Source organism: Manacus candei, unplaced genomic scaffold (assembly GCF_025592945.1).
Source record: "Manacus candei isolate 608988 ecotype Guabito, Panama unplaced genomic scaffold, ASM2559294v1 h1tg000049l, whole genome shotgun sequence".
NCBI classification, from domain to species: Eukaryota; Metazoa; Chordata; class Aves; order Passeriformes; family Pipridae; genus Manacus; species Manacus candei.
Genome location: NW_026138097.1, coordinates 12,789,962 through 12,803,520, shown reverse-complemented (window position 1 = coordinate 12,803,520; position 13,559 = coordinate 12,789,962). Strand labels below are relative to the sequence as shown.

Sequence of the window (13,559 nt, the reverse complement as noted above, 5' to 3'; positions counted from 1 at the left end):
ATTGGGAATTCTTAAAGTAAGTTTATTGGCTTTTCTGATCCATTTTTGTTTGGACCAAAAACCAGTATTGTACAAAGTATTAAGTATATATTTTTATATTTACTGAAATGGACTGTGGTGACTTTGGATAATAAGGAAAAGTTTAATATTAAAGCCATGTTTATTACAGTATAATTAACATGTTAAACCATGGGATAAATGCCATCAATAAAAACTGCGAAATATGATCTGGCAATTTTAACTCTCCATAAAGGCATCTGGAGCTGTAACTGTATGAGATGGTTACGTCAACCTGAGCAATGTAACATGCTTTCTTCAACCTCTGCTTTTTCACAGTGTCACTGATTTTAGAGGAACTTAAATAAGTTAAAGGTCTCCTGTTACAAAGGAGAGTTTTATTGTAGACTGAAGCTTAGAGCAGCTTATCAGTGTGTCAGCTGACTGCAGTTCATTTTTTTATAATGCTATTAAAAAAAAAAGTTAATGTTACATTCACCACTGTTCTAACTGAAGAGGAAAAGGTACCCCTAATTTATAAATGAGTAATTAGGGGTCTCCACTTCTGTAGCAGTTAAAGGAACTTCTTGGAGAACAAACATTATTCTAGTAAAATCAAAGGAAATGCTTGTTCATCTGGGGACCCACAGCTGAACTTTGTACCGAGTCAGCATTCAGTGTATGACTGAGATACAGTTTCTTCCTTCAGCTAGAACAGAAGAGATCTGCATAACTGTGCTGTAAATGTCTTCAGAGGCAGGGCTGAGGCCTTTGCTGGCACTGCTGCCCTTCACCAGAACACGGCTCACCCCTTGTACGGCTGCAGGTGCCGAGGGTACAAAGTGAGATGAGTTTCTAAGCACGAGCTGGACTTGACAGCAGGACAAAGGCCAACTGCCCTTTTCATGTGTAAAGCTCCAGTCACTGTTTCTAGAAACAGAAGATACTCAGCAACTAAACTTCAAAACCACACACAAACACTGCTATTCAGAGAGTCATATTGTGCCACTGGAGCTGCGAAAGGATTATATGCAGTTACATATTTCCAGTTGTCTAAACCTGAAAATGTCACAGATTTCACTTTTCCCCCTTAGCAATGAATCACTGGCCCAGCATTCATCCTACAAACAGAAAAAGGTGGCATCTTCACTCCAGCTTGCATAAGAGACAAACTAAAAGCATTTCCAACAGCATAATATACATATTTCCATGGACAGGCTCTGTCTTCTTGCATTAATTGTTTTCTGTACCTGCTGTGGAAGGGGTGGTATTTTTCTGCAGGGCAAGATAAACCTTCCATTATATCTGAGTTGGTAGCAATGAAGTTAGCCAATGGTATTGCTTTTCCCTTCCTTCCCCCCACATCTTGAATCCTAGTTTCTAGGTCACTGCTACAATAAATAGAACAAAAAACTTCTTTTTGTGAATAGGTAAAATTCACCCTAGAAGGGACTTTGGTTATTTCTGACAGCTTTAGTTTTCATCAGGCTGATTGCCATGCCTGACATCAGTGCTTAAGTCAACATTTTTTGAAAGAATGGAGCACAGGTCCTGTGAGGGGCAGCTGAGGAAGCTGGGGTGTTTAGCCGTGGTGACCTTATTGCTCTCTATAACTACCTGAAAGGAGGGTGTAGCTTGATGGGGGTCTGTCTCTTTTCCCAGAAGTGACTGGACAAGAGGAAACAGCCTCAGGTTGGCCCCAGAAGGTTTAGACAGGACATTAGGAAAAATGTTTTAATGGAAAGGGTTGACAAGCATTGAAACAGACTGCGCATGGAGGTGGTGGAGTCACCATCCCTGGCAGCGCTCAAAAAACATGTGAATGCCACTCAAGTACATGGTTTAATGGTGAACATGGTGGTGGTGCTGCATTGACAGTTGGACTTGATGATCTGAGAGGTCTTTTCCACCCTTAACGATTTTATGATTCTAGGAATAGTTAAGTGGTATCTCTGAAATTCTGTTTCAGCTCAACATGTTCAAGTGGTCTAGCAACAAGGGGGTGCTTTCCTGAGGCCTGCTTATTGCCATTTAGTACTTAAGACATTTTTGTTTCAGTGATGGATGTCATGATCCTTAATGCTAATGGTACACTTAAGATGCCAAAGTTTTTTTGGTAATAAATCATTAGTGTAAAACAGTAGTAACCCTCAAAAGTATGAGGTATTTTGATACTGATACCCTGTCTGATTGAGTAAGGACACAAAACTTTTCTAGCCAAGACAACTTTTTTTTCACTTCAAAAATAAATATTTAAAAGTAGTTATCTAAATAGTTAGCAGCTTCATTTTGGAGAGGTGAAAGCTTCATTCTCCCACTATTCAGCACTGGATCCAGTCCTGATTCATCATTCCAAATGAAAACTGAAATGCATACACAGTACATTCATAAACAGAACAACATGACTTGTCAAACAAAAGTATTGCAGAATATGAACACATTTTTAAGTTATTTCACCTGAAGACAAGAGAGAACCAAGCTCTCAAACATGTCTGTTGTTAATGAAACCATTGTCCAAAACTGAAGGCAGGGCAAGAACTTCAGCCACTGAGTGGCAAGTTAGGCCTATGGGAGGAACACACAAAAACTGGCATCTAGGATTCCAAACACTTGCTCAAATGTTACTAAAACATCAACATTGCCAGTAATACTCATTTCCCAAGATACTAATAAGATGAGAACAAACCAACTATCCAAGCTATGTAGTCATGCAAAATATTAGGCTTCTTTATTCAGTATTTAAGTTATTCTGAATATACAAACAATTAGCCAGAATGATAAAGTGAGAATAACCAGTATTTGTACTTCTGCAGATTTACACCCATAACACATTTCAGTTAATGTTTTCTGCATGCTTCTGGAACACATTCAGTTGTTTTGCTCTGCATTATATGCAAGAAATAGACAAGTGCTTTCACTCCAAACAGAAGCAAAAATGTTACCTTTCATTAGCATGATCTGTACTGTTCATGGCTGCAAAATTATTTACACACACCGGTTCACTAACACTGCAGTGTAACATACCCTTCCCGGAGGAAAAAAGTAGCTATTGTTTCACCTCTTCCTTAGCGTGGACAACTGAAGTAAGTGACAATGCTTGAGACAGTCATGCAAAAAACTTTTCACATTAACATTGTGATAAAATACTTAAAAGGTGAGGAAATATGATCTGTGAAGCAATTATAAAAGACATGATAACCACTGCTGATCTCTCTTTCTGCACACGTGGCAATTTAATTAACATGATTTGCCTTGCTGTCTAATACTGCAGTTCTCTTCCTCCTTTATCCTTTGACAGGCAATGGCCTGGAAAACAACTTGATTTTTTAGTTACCTGCCAACATCCAAAACTGTAGGAGCAACATTTCTTTTAAGGTGGAATATTTCTAGGTATCGGCTTTCCACAGACTGATGAACAGAACAGCTCCTTTCTGCAGTTAAAGCAGCCACTTTCTGTCTCATCAATCAGAAGTTAATACTCCCAGATTTAATACATATTGTCTCTCCCAAACTTCTTTGGCATCTATGAAAACTCCAATATTTTGAAGGTAGCTGCTGGCATCATACAGGAGCCATACATTTTCTTTAGCTTCTGAATCAATTCCCATTTAATTGGGGCAAAAGATTCCAATAGACACCTCAATTGCAGTTCTGGGGTAGGTCTTTATTCTCTGGGGGTGGGAGGGGATCTTCAGAACCAGTCTGGAAATCTCATCTTTTGGTATCATCTGACTCCATTTCTTCTGACCACAATAGTTCCTGCTACAATATCATAGGCTGTTCTGTTGTGCTGGAAAAACAGCAGTGTAATAAATGCAGGAAAAAATGATGCAATAGAAAAATTCTTGATCAAAGCTCGTACTGTGGACCTGAAATGAGAATAAAACATTCAGTGCCTTATTTTCACTTTTCTGCTTATGTTAGTAATTAACTTCCAAGTTTAGTGCCTCAGTTTTACATGGTACAAAGATCAATCTCTAGAGGAGATTGTACCACCTAAACTGAAAAACATTCAATGCGACTGAATAATTACCATTTTATTCTTAGATCCCATAATGTGACAATAGCTCTTGCAATCTAATTATTGCAAAGGTCAACAATAAAGCAATGGTGTATTTCCTCCCAAATCACATGCTTTCAACACTATTAGTCTGAGTGCAACGTGACTGAGCCAAGAGCACTTACGTTGTCATACTGACATTAGAGGATGGAATGACTAACACTCGGCTGGGCGCAATAAGTACAGATGTGTCACATGTCACAACTCGCAGTCCAAGCAAGAATTTCCCTGGGGTTGCTCCACCTGCTCCCCAAATACAGATTATCTGTAAAAGAAAGGTTATTTCAATTCCACACACCACCGTGTGGTTGATAGGTCTAGCAAACTTGGTTATCCTCAAAACTACGTGGATGTCATAAGCTTCAACATAATCCAAAATACTGTAAAGAGGATTTACTTTATAGGTCTATGGTGACAGAATTTTTTAAACCATTTCTTCAACAACTGACAACTATTAATTATAAGAGTTAGTGTTTATGAGTACTTACCTCATAGAAGCAGACTAATAACCTGTAGATGAGAGCTACTATCATCATTTTCTGCAAATCTTCCATGGATGTATCTTCATCTATTTCCTCTATGATGTAATGCATGGCAAATTTAGAGATGTCCCTGTGCAAAATAAAACTGAACTTCAAAACCGTCCTCTCAATACCACTGTTACCCCTTTAATACTACAATTCACTCCTTCAGTTCTGGTATCAGTAGAAGAAAAAAATCTCCTTGGCTCTCTGATACTAAACAAGCCATTAAAATTCAGAACACTATGTTTCCTTCCAAGTTGCTGCCCAGATTGTTTTGTCTTTTTCATTATGAAAAGATCATTCTTTATTACCACTTTTGCACAATGGTATCCCTGGGTAGTGAGCTGCAGAACTGTTCTGAAAATTCTCACACTTCTTGGGAGATAAACAGATTCTGCAGGTGATCATCTAACTTTGTATAAATAGAAGGTATCCAAGTCTCTTCCTTACAGAAACTCTCACAAAAAAGAACACCTCTACAAACACAAGGAGAAGTTACAAGTCTCCCTAAGCAAGCAAGGAAGCCCTATATCATCCTTTGCATGATCTGTGTTCCTCATTCTCAGCAGTCTTTACTGCTCACCATACTCTACTGGAGGAAGGCACCTTGGTATGCAACAGGAAGATTTTACCTTAAAGCAATCAAAACCTTCTGGTTTTCATCCTAACAGAGCTATGTGAAGCATCCATTTTGAGTTAATAGCATATTTTCGCAAGATAAACTCCACATATTTAACCTTCTTATCTGACACCTGGAATGTATATACTTGCAACATGTATTTAGGCAAGAGCTTTCCACTCATGCATCTGAGACTCACATAAAAACGTGTAGTCCCACTTCCAAACAGTCCATCTTATATTTGTACCACTTACCCTCCTCTTTATTCAGACTTAAGGATTGAAAAGCAATTAAGAAAACAGTGAAGCACAACCTGCATTTCCCTTCAATACAGCCTTGACCTGAAGTGTCTTTCTTGAGCCTGAGAGGAGGTTTTTTTTTCATGACAACTCAGCCTAAGCTCAACCTCACATCTCATAAGCAGAACCATCCCCCCCGCCAATGTTTCTCTGACGTTCCTTGTAAGCAACTTCCTGGCTCTCACAAAACCAGTAATATTGAATGTGCTGTAAATTACACCTTCACCACTTTACAGAAGCAATTACACATAGTTGTTCCCCATCTTTCCAGTACTTCAGCCTACTAAAACCAAAATGGAAACACAAGCTGTCAGCTTACAGTTGGAGGTTTTGGCAACTAAAGAGAACTGAGATTCTGGCATTTTAATTACTGCTTATCTGAACAAAAACCACTAATAGTTTACACTGACGTATTTATTGGTTTGGATTTGACTCTCTTTCACACACCTTTCAAGCTGCAATTAAAGGTGCCTGGAAAATGTTACCTGTATAGTATCACTTTATGGTCAATCAATGTTTGGATGGCTCTTGAGCAGAAAGCTTGGGTTCTGAAATGTGTGTTTGCACAGGAATGCAATTACTGACTACACCAACTATTGACTACTCATCTCTTAATCAGACCAAAATATTTGATTACCCCAACCCAAACCAGAATAACCGAGTTGAGGAATAAGACAGCTACAGTTAAAGAAGCAGATAAAAAAAAAAAGGTTTTGAGGAAAAGTATTATATCTGTGTACAAAAATGTAAAATGAAGAATCTTTCAGTCTAGTGCACACACAGTGTTTAATTGTACTTTTTAAGAACCCAAATTTACACCCAGTAAAGCCTGCAGTGCAGTAGCATTCCTAGCAATGAGGTTGCATTTTCAAAGTACATACATATCTGATGCATGATCAGATTTTTTTTTGTGTGTGGGTTAGCATTGTTTAGCTCAGAAATCTAAAAACACAGCACCTTAGAAGATGCTGTGAAGGAAATTACCTCCATCGCAGCTAGATCCAGTACATTTTTTAAAAGCTGTTTAAAAAGACAAGTTTGTCAATGTTTTTTCTTTGAGAAATATAAAGGACTTTTTAACAATCTTGCTATTGCCCACCCCTAAATAAGTATGCAAGTCTACTCTGTCCTTAGTAAGGAGTTTGTGAGCCTATACACCTGTACAAGTTTTTTGTTTCCATCAGCTGACCCAAAAATCGGGATGTATTTAAAAGGAGGTTAACCCAGTGGTGCTTTTTCCTCAACTTCTGTCAGTTATTCAATGCCATCATATGCCCAAGCGTACCATAAATACAACCTGACACCTCAAAGAGCATGAAAAGCTTAAAGCTGTATACAACAAAGCTTTAAACTGTTAAACTTACTTTATTCCACTGAGGTGCATAATACTTAAAATGATGGTTGCCTTTATAAAGAACAGAATAAAAAAATCCACCATCTCTGCTATGAACCTGTGTGCCAACGAAGGGATAAGGAACTCCCGACCTGTAACAGAAATAGTTAATATTACCCAGATTTTACTGTACTAACACAGTTAACACTATCAGCCAAAGAACACTCCACATTAACCTTTCTGCAAGTACATAATCAAGATCTTGATCTTAGCTCACATCTTCTTCAAGAAAATTTTTTTAAACATACATTTTTAGAAGTTATCTGAATTGTTTAAACTGAGTTAAAAGAGCCTTCTTAAATTAAATTCTTTCAACCTCTGAGTCCCCTCATGATAAGGATTACAGGCAAAATCATACTCTGCTAAAGAACTGAAGTACATTGAAGAAGCATCAATGTTTGTGTTCTTTTGTTTAGAACAGCCTCGTTGAGAAGAAAGTCTGAGAAGTCAGATAAAAGAAAAATTACATCTTAGATCTACCACAATTTTTCTATTGCTCAACAGCAAGGCTTCCATGTGCACCAAGTACCAGCTCTAAGAGTAAACCACAGCATATTGTCCCCACTCAGACACAAACAAGAGTGGATGAAAATATTAGTCATACTTGACATAAACATTCCTATAGACTACTTATGAAAAAGCACAGCGTGCTGCTCTACACCCAGCCAGAAAATGTAACACGTTTCTCCTGTGTTAATTGGTAGAGTGCAAATGGGCACAAAGTAAGTAGCAGCAGTTACAAGCTCTTGTTGCTAATGCTACCTCAGGTGATTAAAGCAGAGAAAACATTAAAGAGCATCTTAGACAGTTTCCAAGGAATTCTATTGCAAAACAATTTCATCTGGACCCAGCTACCACCCCTCTATTTCCCAAAGGACAAACACGACTCTCACATGGAATCTGCAAGGACTCACATCAAACTTTACTTAGAAATACCCAAGTACTACTAGACTTAAACTACAGGAAACAGTGACTGGGTTTGGTACTGTTTCTGAGAACACCTACTCCCACACGCACGGAAGCAAGAAAAGAGGAAAGAAAATCATTCCAATTTCAAAAAACATCATCAAATTTCACTTGGAATAAGCCTCCACAGTCCAGCTGCTAAGACTGATCCTGCCAATCGTGGCCCTGTGAGCTATTAGAGCCAAGCCAAAAGCCCACAGTGCTCAGGCGCTGAGTGGGGTAAGTAGAATCAAGCAGAGATTAGGTAAGAGCCAGCTCTTATTTAACATACCTTGGTTTATATATCTTCGTTTCATATCTGCTGCACCAATAATACCTCTGCATCTATAGTATCAAGTAGCATGACTCATATATAATACTAAAATTCCATTCTCATTGTCAAAGCCTGCCCAAGTTGTCCATTAAATTCTAAGATTCTTCAACTAAGGCAAGTGTGGGAGCATAGCCAGTCTCCCAGTTCTGGCCTGAGCACACAGCAACAGGCAAAAGTCTTCATTTGCTCTGTTAAAAGCAGCACCTTTGTTGAAGTTAGTGGCAGAGACTCACTTGAATAAATTAAATTAAATGACTGCATAAGGAAGAAGCTACGTGGGGCTAAGAAGATAAATATTCAAATTTTGTTAAACTGCATTACATTAAGAAACCTTGGCAACCCTTAGGACTCTGGCAGATCTATACTGCAGTGCTTCAAGATGTTCCTCGTATTAGAAATCCACTATTTTGCCAAGAGTTGCTGTTTGCGCGGCAAGGACAGCCAAATGCAACATCCATCCAGCTCAAATATAGGAATTTACATCAAGATTAGTACTAAAGATGTGTTTGTGCCAGTCAGCCACAGGGCAGCTGGGGCTTGGATGCACTTTTTGCCCTACTGTTCCCAGCAGATGAGCAGTAATCTCCTGCAGTAAGGCAGGGAGGGGCAAGGCGAGGATGTGTCTGAAATCCTGACGACCGTGCTGTTAATACTGGTGCTCTGACACACACCTGCAGGCAGACCGAAGTGGAAGAGGCAGTTAACAATCCCACTTTTTGACATCCCAGTTTAAAATCTGCAACATTAACATAAGCTGTCACTTGTTTCAGCTTATGTAAGCACATTGGGCTGTAAACTGCAGTGGCACAGGGATGGATACGCGGCCTGCCCTGCTGAGCCTGCTGTGTGGGCAATAATCTACAGCAGGAAAGAAGGAGCGGTAATCACTTTAGCTGTTCTAGATATATCCAGCTGCAATCTGAAGCCAAAGCACGGGCACAAGAGTCGTTGTTTATAATTGCATTGTACCACTATATCCCACACACAGTTCCCTTAAGAAGGCCAGGTGTTGCCACTGTATGTAGTATTCCAAATAACCATGTTCAGCAGCATGAAATGCTACTGAAGCCCTAAATTACCTTTAACACATGGAATTAGCCCCTGAAAAACTAGGTAAAAATCCAAGAATAATCAGTCTAGCCTTTGTCTATCTCCTCTTTTCTAAGGACTGGCAATATGTGTTTATAAGCAATCTGTAACTCAGAATCAGAGCACAATTACAGAAAATACTACTTTGTGTTATAACTGTGTTTAAGCAACATCTGCTCAAAAACATAAGAAAGAAGCCAGTTCAGAAGCTAGATCCCCTTCCCCTCAAAACAAGGGAAAAGGAACTAAAAACATTTTTCAAACACACACAGCCACTGAGCTTATAAATAATTTTACAGATCACTAATGTCGTACTTTGCCCTGCAGAGAGAAAGGAGATCCGGCTTTTCTCCAAAGTCCTTCAGCAGTGCTCTGTTCCACAGTCTCCTACCATTACTTGAGGTGTTATGGAACATTCAGGGAATGTCACTTATATGTTCCTTGACTTGTGAGAAAATGTTGGGGCTCCAGGTTTTACCTCTGACGTAATCAGAGCAAGTTTGCCTTACTCTTGAACAAATATAAACAGAAGGCCTGCTGTGCACTGCCTTCAATATTTACAGCTGTAACAGACTTCTGTTTATCTCCTGCCGCCAGCTTGTTCACTGCAGCCGTGTTTTCACATCTCTGCTTCGATTTCATTAAATGATTTTATTTGGGCCCCGAGAGCCTGCTAAAACCGGTAAAGTTAGTTTAGATTTCATCATCTAAACAGGCTGCTTATAAATCTTAGATGCATTACAAGCCCGTGACAGCAAGTTTCACTAGAAATTAAAAAAAAACTCCTTCGTATCCACACAAACATCTTACAATCATTGAAGTTGTACACGCAAGTCAACTCTCCCAAACTCGGTTCAAGTTACGGATCAAGTTCTGGATGTACCACCTCGGTATTAGGGCTGTCACCCTGGGTCCCAAACCCGCTCACGGGCCAAGTTCTGGCTCCACCACCTCGGCTTCAGGGCTGTCACCCCGTGTCACAGGCACACGCCCGGGCCCGCCGCACACGGCGGCGCAGCGACCCCCAACGTCGCACACCCCCGGCTCCCCTCTCCAGACCCTGATTCCTGGGGCTGCTCACCCTTCTCCCTAGCCCCTGCCCTACTCACCTGCCGGCCGCCCCGTGTCCCTGGGGGCAGCGCTGCCGCTGGTGCCGGCGGCGCTACCGGAGCCCGCCCTGGGCACGGGGGACACCGCGCCCGCCGCCCCCGGCCAGGCTGGGGCGGCCGCACCGGGGGCGCGGGGCCCCGTCCCGGCGGGGGCCGCGTGTGCGGGCGGCGGAGCGAAGAGGTAGAAGGGGCTGTAGTAGTAGGCGGCGGCGCTGGCGTTGGGTGGGGGCGGCTGCGCGGCGGCGGCGGCAATCAGGGCGGGCGGGCAGCCCTGCCAGCCCAGGTACCCGCAGTACGAGTCCCACAGCCACTGGTGTACGCGTCGCGCGTACTCCGCCGCGCTCAGCGGCTTCGCCCCGCCACCCTCCGGAGGGGAACGCGGCGGCGCTGAGGACGCGGCGGCGGCAGTGGCGCTGGCGTTGGCGTTGTCGCTGGCGTTGTCCTCCCCCCCGGCGGTGCTGCCGCCCTCCGCCATCGCCGCCGCCCCAGCGCCGGCCCGGCCGCGCTCCGCCGCCGCCTCCTCCATCGCGGCGGGCGCCGAGCGCTCACCGCGCATGCGCGGGGGAGGTGCGGCGCCTCTCCCACTTGGAGGGGCGGAGGGGGGGGGAGCAGCACACAGCCTGGCGTGGAGCCCGCCACGCCCGGAAAGAAACAGCCTTTCCTCCCCTCCTCCCCCCGACCTGCATGTGAAATGGTATCGCCGGGCGCTGTGGCGGACGCGGCTGCCCGGGGTCAGGCGCCCCTGAGGCGGCAGCGATGCGGCGTCGCTCTGGCCCGCCCCGCAAGGGGACTGCGCAGTCGAGAGATTCTTATACATTTTTATTTTCCTGTCTAAATGTTGCTTATTTTTATTTTCTTTTTTTCCCCCACTTTCTTCTCCCTTTTTTCATCGTTCTCCTTATCACATAATCATATTCTTTCTCTGCAAAAAAAAAAAAATAAAAAATAAAATAAAATCACAGAATCAGTTTAGGTTGGAAAAAACCTCTGAGGTCATCGAGTCCAACCTATGATGAAAAACATCGCCGTGTCAGCTAGACCATGGCACTGAGTGCCACGTCCAGTCTTTCCTTAAGAACCTTCACCTCCCTGGGCAGCCCATTCCAATGTCTAATCATCCTTTCCGTAAAGAAATACCTTCTAATGTCCCACCTAAACCTCCCCTGGTGCAGCTGAAGACTCTGTCCTTGTTATTTGGAAGAATAGACCGACACCCATCTAGCTACACCCTCCTTTCAGGTAGTTGTAGAGAGCAATAAGGTCATCACTGAGCTTCCTTTTCTCCAGGCTAAACAACCCCAGCTCCCTCAGCCGCTCCTCATAGGACATACGCTCATCAAATGCTGGACAAAGAACCAGCTGCAAGTTTAAACACAGTTCTTCAAACTAATTTGTAATCTTTAAGGTTTCTGTAATCTTTAAGCATCTCAACCAGACCCCAGGTGCCGTAGAACACTGATGTGAACACAGCTCCATAGTGAAGAAACGAGTAATGTATACTGCGAATACAGTGTTTCCCATGTTGAACACAGCAAATATCACAGCTGAACAAAACCAGAAGTTTCTCCCTCTCCCTGTTAAACTACTTTCCCATGTAACCTTAACTCATTTTAAAAAATGAAGTAATTTCTTAGAATCAAAAAATGGCCTGGTTTGGAAGGGACCTTAAAGAACATCTAATTCCAACCTCCCTGCCATGGGCATGGATGCCTTCCACTAGACCAGGTGGCTCCAAAGCCCATCCAACATGACCTTGAACAATTCCAGGGATAGGACATCCACAACTACTCTGGGCAACCTGTTCCAGTGCCTCACCACTCTCACAGTAAAGACTTTCCTCTCTATATCTAACCTAAATTTCACCTCTTTCAGTTTGAATCCAGAAGTTCCTGTGGAGTGAGTCTCTTCATACAAGCAAGCTGAGAAGAATTGCCAAAGTTCTTAGCAAATGACCCATACCACCTTGATTAAATGCAGTAACATAAGATACTGGCACTCATTATGTGGCTATGGTTCTAATTACACTTGCATATGTTTTTTGTAACATAGACCTTGGTGAAATCAATATGGATAAATGATTTGGGAAATATAGCAAGTTTTAGCATGATTATGATGAAAGAAAGGAGGGAAGATAGACAAGTGTATAGAAGAAAACATGGCTTTAAACCATCTATTAATCTAATAGAAAAACTATTGCAGAAAACTGACAGTAAATGTAGTGTAACAGGGCTTCTTTCTTTATAACATTTCATTTCTTCCTTTGTCAGTTACAGTCTATTTAATTTTTCTAAATTTTCTTTTTACCACAGACCCATCAGGATCAAAGAGCGTCAGGCCCTTTTTCTAAATTTTGTGCGTGTGTGTGCGCTACAGGTTTTGAAAGCCAGATCAGATCTCACAGACTTCATATAATGCTACCGGTCACATGTAAATTTTAATCTCACCAGCAGCAGCATTACACAGGCATAACCAGTTAGAACTCACCATGTGATTATGCTGGATACTCAAGGTGAAACTGAATCACTGACAGCAGAGATCAGGAGACTAACAGGTAACAATGCAGTATTTCCTCAGACCTAAATTTTTCATTTATCAGTTTTTCATTCTTCTGCCTTAAAAAACCCAAAACCCACAAATGACCCACAAATTCTGCTAGCATTCAGATTATTCTATTCTGGGATGCATCTGACAGAGATGCTGTAACAATAGGACTTGCCAGTAGTGAGAAACTCACAGCTTAGGCTTTTGATGACAAAGGGGCTTGTTCCATTGCTGTGTCAGATGGCCACACATGGTAGTATTTATAGCCTTCTGCAGCACTGATTTCTCGCAACTTAACTTGGCTTCCTCCCGTGGGCAGAGTCAGAAAGGCAGATAAGCTTGGGCAGTTCATTGTACCAGTTGATGAGAATAAGTGGTTCAATGCCTCAGCAGTTAAATATCCTCTTGTCTAGAAATGAGACTTAGGCAAGAGGAAATGTTTTGAACTAGATCAAAAGAGGGAGGTAAGCACCTAAAAGCTATTATTGCAATAGTTAAGGTTTAAGGGGAATCTGGAATCCCATCTTAAGCTCTTTAAGTATAGGTAATGCTGAAAAGCCTCATCAGTCACACTTGAGCAGGCAATCTTTTATAGTCAATAGGAAGTAATAGAACACTGGTCTGCTGTAAATCTAGCTGTTGTTCAGAG

The 13,559-nt window shown here is 42.0% G+C and overlaps 1 protein-coding gene across 1 annotated transcript; it reads right to left on the bottom strand.

Annotated features, from left to right (window-relative positions):
• Nucleotides 1–2,700: 2,700 nt before the first annotated feature.
• On the bottom strand, nucleotides 2,701–10,940 carry FAM8A1 (family with sequence similarity 8 member A1). Its single transcript, XM_051799232.1, has 5 exons — nucleotides 10,370–10,940; nucleotides 6,864–6,984; nucleotides 4,546–4,669; nucleotides 4,183–4,322; nucleotides 2,701–3,866 (listed from the first exon to the last, which is right to left on the bottom strand). The coding sequence occupies exons 1-5, from the start codon at nucleotides 10,923–10,925 to the stop codon at nucleotides 3,722–3,724; spliced, it is 1,086 nt and encodes a 361-aa protein (XP_051655192.1). The 5' UTR covers nucleotides 10,926–10,940; the 3' UTR covers nucleotides 2,701–3,721.
• Between the last annotated feature and the right edge of the window lie 2,619 nt (nucleotides 10,941–13,559).

What these genes read in the sequence shown, in the direction of transcription:
- FAM8A1 (XM_051799232.1), bottom strand. Translation starts at nt 10,925, where the DNA reads ATGCGCGGTGAGCGCTCGGCGCCCGCCGCGATGGAGGAGGCGGCGGCG. An exon ending in ATGCACCTCAGTGGAATAAA is followed by an intron (nt 4,670 to 6,863) that starts GTAAGTTTAACA and finishes TATTTTGCACAG; the next exon opens with GGACATCTCTAAATTTGCCA. An exon ending in TATTAGTCTGCTTCTATGAG is followed by an intron (nt 4,323 to 4,545) that starts GTAAGTACTCAT and finishes TTTCTTTTACAG; the next exon opens with ATAATCTGTATTTGGGGAGC.